Source organism: Monopterus albus, unplaced genomic scaffold (genome assembly GCF_001952655.1).
Source record: "Monopterus albus unplaced genomic scaffold, M_albus_1.0 scaffold380.1, whole genome shotgun sequence".
Lineage (NCBI taxonomy): Eukaryota > Metazoa > Chordata > Actinopteri > Synbranchiformes > Synbranchidae > Monopterus > Monopterus albus.
This window is the reverse complement of record NW_018128260.1, coordinates 86,696-95,105: the sequence shown is the minus strand read 5'-3', so window position 1 is coordinate 95,105 and position 8,410 is coordinate 86,696. Positions and strand designations below refer to the sequence as shown.

The window sequence follows — 8,410 nt, the reverse complement described above, 5'->3', positions numbered from 1 at the left end:
TCATTAGCATCTTGGTAGCTTTCAATGAGATGTTCCATCACTATGCACCTCAGGACGCCCCAATCATTCGCCGTGATTGAAGTCCTCAGCATCTCCGGAGTGAAAGTTTCGCCCTCTCTCAGCTGGTACAGGGCCAGCTCGCCGGTTGTATACTGAAACACGTACCCGACATACCCTGACAATAATTTCAACTCACCACGAAGCGAAGCATTCGGTGGCTTTTGAATTCTGCACAGTTGCATGGTGACTTTTTTCGGAGCTCGAGACAAGGCTGACTCCTCGGTCAGCATCACGGGTATGTTGTTGATAACCCCGTATCTCTATACTTTCTATGCACCATTTGTTTTATTCACTATATAACATTACAAACAGAAACCCCAATAATAATGATTATGTCTTTTTTAAAATAGTTGTCTCCTCATTTTTGAAACTAAATATCAGCTCAACTCTATTTAATATACAAATCACTACTATACTTTCTATGTACCATTTGTTTTATTCACTATATAACATTACAAACAGCATCATTACCTGGTCTTTATTTTTTAGATTCATCTATCATGGGGGAGAACAACTGTGCGGGCTGAGGATGGAGGGAGGGGCTATGAGAACCTGAGGGGGTGAACTTTTGACCACGGAGGGGAGGGAGTGATGATGGGGTGATCTTTGACCTGAGAGAGAGGAGGGTGGAGGGGGAATGGAATTTACATCTGTTGTGGGAGGGGGAGTGAGGGGGGCTTGGGGGCGGGACAAAGCTTCTGATTGGATAACCTTTCACATAGAACTGTCAAATCAAGTTTGATGAAAGCCGGTATCTATACTCTGTGTGGCATGTACTTTGTTGGCATGACAGGACAGCACATGCAGCATCTGCTAGTGCCAACCCATATTAGATGGGAGCGTATTCTCAAGAACAATCTCAGTGAGAGAGACTTGGGAGAGTATACAAAGCAGGGTGAGATAAATTAGGAGGAAATTAGAGGCACACATTCTCTAACTCAAAGCAAAACCACAAGAGAGCACAACAAGAGAGGAGGATAAGAATAAGTCCAAGAAAAATACGACACCCGTTCCTGCTTCATGATGTTTGATCATGTGAGTGCAAGGTAGCCAGGCAAGCGTAGGTGTGTGAAGAGAGATGAGGAGAAACTCTCTAAGTGGGACAACCCCTACACCATCATCATCCTACCTCAGCCAATAACCAGACCGTCTAAATACAGTATCCCACTTTTCCTGCCAGACACACGTACACAAATGTGCATGCACACACTGAAATGATGAGAAAAATGTATTGAACTCCCAAAACCATCATTAATCTGAGCCCCAGTTCCATTAGGGAAGATTCAGAATAATTAGTTTTGTGTGTTTTCAGTTTGTGTGTGTGTGTGCTGCGTGTGTGTAGTCAGAGTTATGAGTAGATGATATTAGATTGTGTCGTAGAGACTGAGGCTTCCCTGGTGATCTGCCATGCTGAACATGTGTTTGCCATTATTGCATTTCAGAATGAGACAAAGAGAAAACTCAATCAGCTGGAATCTAATATAACTGCCACTGTATATGGAACTGTATAGCATAGGTATGTTATTTTTGTGTGCATCTGTTGAAATCATCCACTGTGAGGGTTAATATTGAATCATGTTTTACCATAAGATAATTACACGTTTGCTTTAGGAGGTAACCCCCCAGTGTGCATCTATCTATTACATTTTTGTGTGCAGACATAAAGCATGATGTGCTCATGTGTATGCAGTGCATTTCTGCATAAAGCCTGTGGTGGATAATTCATGTTCAGCTGCTGCGCAGGGTTACCCTCACAGTTAACATACAAATACAGTAAGTGTGTGTGTGGTGACCTCCTCTCACACAGCCCCAGGGGACATGGACACAGGCAGAGTGTGATGCTAATGCAGTCTGGAACAGGAAATAGGCCTGGGCTGGGCTACAGGTCCCTAATTTGACACAACACCATGCTGACCAGCTGACTGCCTCGGTGTGGGTTTGTTCCAGCTTTCATTTCAATCCAGCTGTTCTCTGCTGCTGATCTAAGATGCATGAAGTTGACTCCGTGGCACAATTTCTAATGCTAGTTTTCACCCTCTGCTTTTGAAGTTGGACAAGAGCTTAATGAAAATGTTCATTACACATTTGAAAACCTTCTTGCCTTAGGAACATACAAGCATCTTTCTTCAGAGCATAAGAAGATGGCGTAAAAGATCATCAGAAGGCTGAGAGAAACAATTCGGGGTAGTAGAAGTGAGGCTTCTATATAGTCAGAAATAGCAAAAGTACATGCATTCATTACTCAGGTAGAAGTACTGATTCAAAGTCTTTACTCGAATAAAAGTGAAAAAGTACAGGGTCTGAAATGTATTCAAATTATAAAAGTTAATAGTGGCCCTTCGAAGGACATTTCTACCAGCTGTTTTTGTGCAAACCTAATTGAGCCTCACATCATATTAATATATTAAACCTTTCTAACATCAAAGAAGATACAAATTATGGCAAAAATAATAAACATTAACTAATGAGAACACATTTCAGGTCTAACTAAGCCTTAAAGGATATAGTCTTTTTAACTAAAACAATGAACTGCCTCTAATCATGGTTAATGTCTGTCAGTCTCCAAGCTGCATTAACTTATTTGTCCGTGCCTGAGACCTCCATTTTTCTTCAAAAATGATTAAAAACACATCGCTGCATTGGGTGACATCATTACAAAACAAAAGCCCAATATATATGTTACAAAAGTTACCCAAAAAGCTTCACATTACCATAATGTTTTACAGTGTCTGAAGTAAAGCAAGACTCAACGGCAGATGTGTGAGATCTCAATGAAAGCTGAGGAGCTAGCTGACTGTAAACAAAGTATAAAGGTTCTAATAAAGAAACCTGTGTGTGCAGATTTTGCAGCAAGTGAAAATAATTGATAATTTCCCTCAAATGTATTAAAACTAAAAATAACGAGCCTGATTTATCAATGTAAGGAGTAGTAGCATTTATAAAAGAACTTAAGACATACACACGTGTATGTTATGTGCAGACAGAATGCTGGCGAGGCAGCTCCTACATATTGAGCTCATGAAGCATGGTATGAAGTCACTCAGTTATGTATCTGGTCAGATGCTGTATTTGCTCACACCTAATGACACACACTCCTCCTTTATCTCACTTATTTTAGAGAGGAAGTGAAAATGCCAGCCGCTCACATAGCCATAAGTGGTTAACATTTAGGAAAACACACAGGGAAAAGCAGATGGGTAGAAGAGGCGTGAGGCAGAGAGAGGCATCCTACATTCTGAAAAATGAATCATCAGACTAAATGAAGATCTGACTGCACAACCAAAAACCAGCAGGTGGAGGAGATGAACACAGCGTGACCGGGGCTGAGCCGGGCCTCGGCAGCCAATGAGATAAAGGAATAACACGCTCACCCTACCCCTGTGAGACAGGGCCCTTACACAGAGAATGGTCGCACTGTTACGGTTACTGATTGGCTTTCAGTCAGCAACTGATCACATCGTCACGGTTACTGGTGGCAACGTAACTGATCACTTGTCACGGAGACACTGTTAGAGAAGAGAGTGGGAGGAGGACCCAGTATTTATTCCTTAGCAAAATGCCTGTGTGTGTCTGTGTCCATAGATTTTTCTGTTTGAGGATAAACAGTGAGCTGCACAAGGGCAAGGTAAATCACTAGGTAAATGAGTATTTAGGATGATGAGTCAGTTTCCTGAAGGACCTGGGGACTTTGTGTGTTCCATGTGAATGGCTAAGGTCAGAGCATAGTGAGGCCAGCAAGTAAAGTGCTCTGTGAGAGTCAGTTTACTTGCATTTGTTTGTGTATCTGAATCAATAGCGGCAGAGAATATGAGACTACAGTATCATGAACACAAGACTTCATTCCACTGGCTCATTTTCAAAGTGTTACTGATCACCACCGCCACTGGGCTCATTGTGGTATCTTACGGTATCCTCGGCTGAACGTGGAAGAGGCCTGAAGTCAGGCAAAAACACACACTGCTTGTGGCCACAAATATAATGTTACGTACAATCAGGTGGCATTTCAGAAGATGCTGCAAGATTTTGATCATATTCCAATGTTGAAACCCACTTCTCATCTCACCCACATACCTTGCTCATATTCCTCCTGCCAAATCCAACAAATCTGGTTCTCCTGTTGATACTTCAGGTACTGCAGTGTTTCACTGGACTGCTTTGAAAGCCAGACTACATCTGGATTTCACAGGTGTTTTTATTTTAACAGCAGGATGAGTATTTGCCTCAGGCACATTCACCTGGATAAATGAAGCATCATACTGTTGAGGCACACCAGACTGGGCTAAATTGGACCAGTGTGTGTGTCTGTGTGTGTTTGTTGCTTGTGTTCAGCCACTAATTGGGCTGTGCCTACATGGTTTTTTCCTCTGTTTGTGTGGACCACAGGGAGTCGATGAGGGCAGTGAAGACAGTTTAATGCCTCCGCTGAGGGAAAAGGTTCAAGGACAGATCACTCACTCTCTTTATCACACTTTCTCACTCTCTCTGTCTCTGTCCTTTGCTTCCACCTCTCCTGCCTCTTTCATTCAGTTTTCTCTTCCTGTGGGATACTTAGCTATCCCTTCATTGTGCTCCATTGCAAAACGCCACCCCGCCCTGCACATGCAGATATATGCACACGTCCACACAGTCCAATTAGTGGCTATACCAGAGACTAAGAGCAATTAGGGCAGGCAGAAATCCTCTAAGCTGAATCCACTCTGTGTGCGAGTGTGTATCACTGCTGTGTGTCTGCATCTCTGTTTATCTATGCTGGTCTGTGTCCATTCCAAATAGCATGCAGCTTTACCTGGCTGCAGGACACTGATGCCAAGCAGATTGGAAGTGCGGTTGGCTACTCTGCTCCAGCTGTTGTCGTAGTTTCTCCTCCAAAGGACAGCAGTGCACTGGTATTTGCCCGCCTCACGACGCCCTGCCCGGGTCACTGACAGCCGGAAGTTGGTGTTAGAGTGGGAGCGGTCCACTGTGGTGCGAGTACCCAGCCCCAGCAACTGCTCCCCCCACTGCAGTGTGCCCTCACGGGTGAAAGTCACCAGGTCTTTGAACTGTCCCTGATCATTGTCCTCAGCTTCTGTGCCAGCCGGCATGAAGCGCCAGGTGACAGAGGTGGGGACACGAGGGTTGTGACGAGGCTTGACCAGGCAGAGGAGGTCAAACGAGTCTCCGAAGGATATGGATGGCGTCCGTGATGAGGCCGACACCATGAAGGAAGACTCTACACAGGGGAAGAAGAGGAGAGAGGATGTTAAGATGACACATTGTCAAATGGCCTTTTTATCTGACTAATGATGAACCGTTCAAATAGAGTGCTGATGATCGCATGTAATAAAAAGCTTAAAGCTCAGCAAATGATGCGGAGGTTCATAATCACATCCAGGAAGGAACTTTCCTTTTAAGCATGGCTACCAAGAAGAACAAAGCCTCCTACTGGAAGAAATACAGTCACTTAAAGTGCACTGTCATATTGGTAAAGCAATTCTTAATCTTCACAAGCATTTTTCTTCCATCATTAAGGCCTATGTGTCTAAAGACTGTCACTTAGCTTATGCATGTAAATGTATATTTACTACCTTGCACTTATGTGTAAGTATGAGTTTGTGTGCTTAACTGTGAGAGCGTGCCTCAAAATGAATGGTAAGGCAACAAAGAAAACCCAGGGGAGAGATCTCCTCTAAGCGCTGATGTTCGATCTATGTCCAGTTGCTTGCCAAGTCTAAACTATCCTCATTAGGCTAAAAACTCCATACATTATTGCCAGGATACACCTACACTAGAAGGCAAAGGAAAAACAAGTGAGTGAGGGGGAGATAGACAAGATACAAAAACTCCCTTTTCTCAATGGCCCTTTAATAACCTGGCCCTGGCTGTGGTTATTTTAGGCCATGTCAGTGAATTTAAATGACTGAGGTCAAATAGGAGAAGGACAGTCATACACAGATAATAGAAAGAAAGAAAGAGAGCACAGCGGAATGGAGAGATGTTGATGAAGCCTGATTTTGCCAGATCAGATAATTCATTTCCTTGAGACTTTGCAGATTTCTCCATTATGTTCTCGTCAACAGCCCGTCGCTTTTACTCTGTTCCTCTCTTCCTCTGACAGCCAACACCCCTGGTGTCCTTCAGGGAATCTGTAGCTTTCTGTCCAGACTTGGCTACTGCTGGGACAGTCTCCTTGGGGCCTAATCCTCTAATAGACAATAACTCTCCCTTCTCATTCTGTGTTCATCTCCCTGCACCCCTCTTCCATCCATCCGTCCATTTCCCTCACTATCTGCCTGCCTCAGTGACAGAAAAGAGGATTTCACGCTGATCTGTTTTCCCACACAACTCTGTTTTTTTGTTTGAGTGAATAAACATGAATGCATTTTCCTTGACTATGCAAAATGTGTGTGGTTGAGTGGGAGTGTGTCTATATGAGGATCTACTATGCATTGTCTATTTACAGGCTCCTCACTAGTACACACTTTCCACCAAGACACACTGAGGGCCCCTTAAATCAAATCAGCCAGAATGAAGACTCTCTACCAAACACCTTTGTCTTCTCTGTGGCAACACAACACAAGGAACCTAGAGGGGATACCTTCTCCCAACAAGCAGAGGAAATCCATAAAGGAGGAAGTTATGAACTTAATTAAGGTAGTGTAATCAGTAATATCTTTAGCTTCAGCCTGTGGACTGGTTCACTCAGAGGGCAAGTTGGTGTGAAAACCAATCTGAGCTCAGAAGGAAACTGGAGCACAAGTTTTTCTTTTTTTTAGGACTAAAAATGCAAGGCAAGAGATGTAGAAGAGAAGAAAACTGAAACACAGGGAAAAAGAACGAGTACTCCACCTGCATGACAAGTTTATGTCAAATATAACCACAGCTGGAAGCTAAACTGAGAAAACTGAGAACCAAAACAAATTCAAGACGAAGTGAAACACACATATTGACCATCATACACCCATGCACATTTAGAAAATCCTTTGATCAACCAGCGGGGAGCGGGAGAGATGTCAAGGAGTGTAAATGAAGAGAGACAAGCAACTTTAAACTTCTTTTTTGCATAATGTGTCCCTTGTTCCTCAAACTAGTGTTTCGGTTGTTGGCTGAATTTCACAAATGACCACTTAAAAACTGACATCTCTTCCCTGCAGCACCGCTGTGTGCTGCTGCAAGGGGCTAATCCTTTGGTTGCATGCGTGTGTGTGTGTGCTAAACCCAGTACTCTCGGCCTGCCAGCTCCTCACTGCTCTGCTCCAGTGGCTTCCTCAGCCTGTACCAAGAACGTTCAGCTTAACTCAGCACCGACGGAGGAGACCCACAGACTGTGAAACACATTGCCGCTGCATTTCCATTCTAATAATTCTGGCTAATCCATATGGGTGAGTGTGAGAGTGTGTCTGTGCATCTATGTAAGGTGACAGAAGCGCTGCTCTTGACAAGGTGGTGTGTGTCATGACAATTCTTTCCCCTGGGTTGTGTATGAATAAATCATGGTGTTTTATATTATGTGGACTGCATGTTCTGCCTGAGCCAGACTCGGCAAAAAAAAAAAAAAAAAAAATAATAATCACAATTCATATGCCTTTTTTCACTTGGTGTGCATGTGTGCAGACACACTGTCTTATTTGTCGTAGTGTTTACATGCCTTACTGATTTGAAGGTATTAGAATACTCACAATACTGGAGTTAGTTAAGCCTGAAATACCTTACCAACAGTCTTGACGGTGACTGTCTTGGTGGCTGACTTCTCTCCTATCTGCTCCCAGTTTAGCTCTGGTTCAGTGCCGGTCTGAAGCCACTCAGTGGCTGTGCAGCGGTACTGGCCCTCATCCTCAGGTAAGGCATTGTATAGGGACAGAGAGAACGCATCAGCGTGCACCTTCTCCACACGTATCTCCCCATAACTGGAGCGCTCTTTGTAGGTGGGGCTGTGCCAAACAGTGCCATCCCGGTCCACAGAGGCCACATCCAGGGCTGGTTCAGTTTCCTGTTTATCTGCCCACTGCCAGACAACAGACAGGGTCCCCGTAGTGAACTGGACCGAACAGGTCAGCTGAATCACATCGCCCTCTAGAACCTCTGAGGAGTTACTGGACAACGACACTGTGATGTTGCTCTCTGGATGGAAAGAGAAAAGACAGAGAGACGAATGAACACATACTGTAAAGACAGGTGGTGAAGTCCTTCTCATGCTGAATCACACAACAAAAATCACGGTGTGTTAAAATATTCAGAAAGCACGTGAGGCTAAGGGAAATAAAACTAATCACTGAACCTATTCCCGGGAGCATAACATGTAAAGTGCATGTGTTTACATGCTTGGGTGCATGAGAGGATGACAGTACATTACGGTGACTTGTCAGTGAAG

The 8,410-nt window shown here is 43.9% G+C and overlaps 1 protein-coding gene across 3 annotated transcripts in view; it reads right to left on the bottom strand.

Annotated features, from left to right (window-relative positions):
- igsf3 (immunoglobulin superfamily, member 3) overlaps positions 1-8,410 on the bottom strand; it is an 80,466-nt gene that overhangs the window by 20,823 nt on the left and 51,233 nt on the right. For all 3 annotated transcript variants that reach the window (XM_020585835.1, XM_020585836.1, XM_020585837.1), the window contains 2 exons: positions 7,753-8,160; positions 4,847-5,272 (listed from right to left, as the gene is read on the bottom strand). In XM_020585835.1, coding sequence (XP_020441491.1) covers positions 4,847-5,272; positions 7,753-8,160 — 834 coding nt within the window. The remainder of the gene's footprint in view (positions 1-4,846; positions 5,273-7,752; positions 8,161-8,410) is intronic.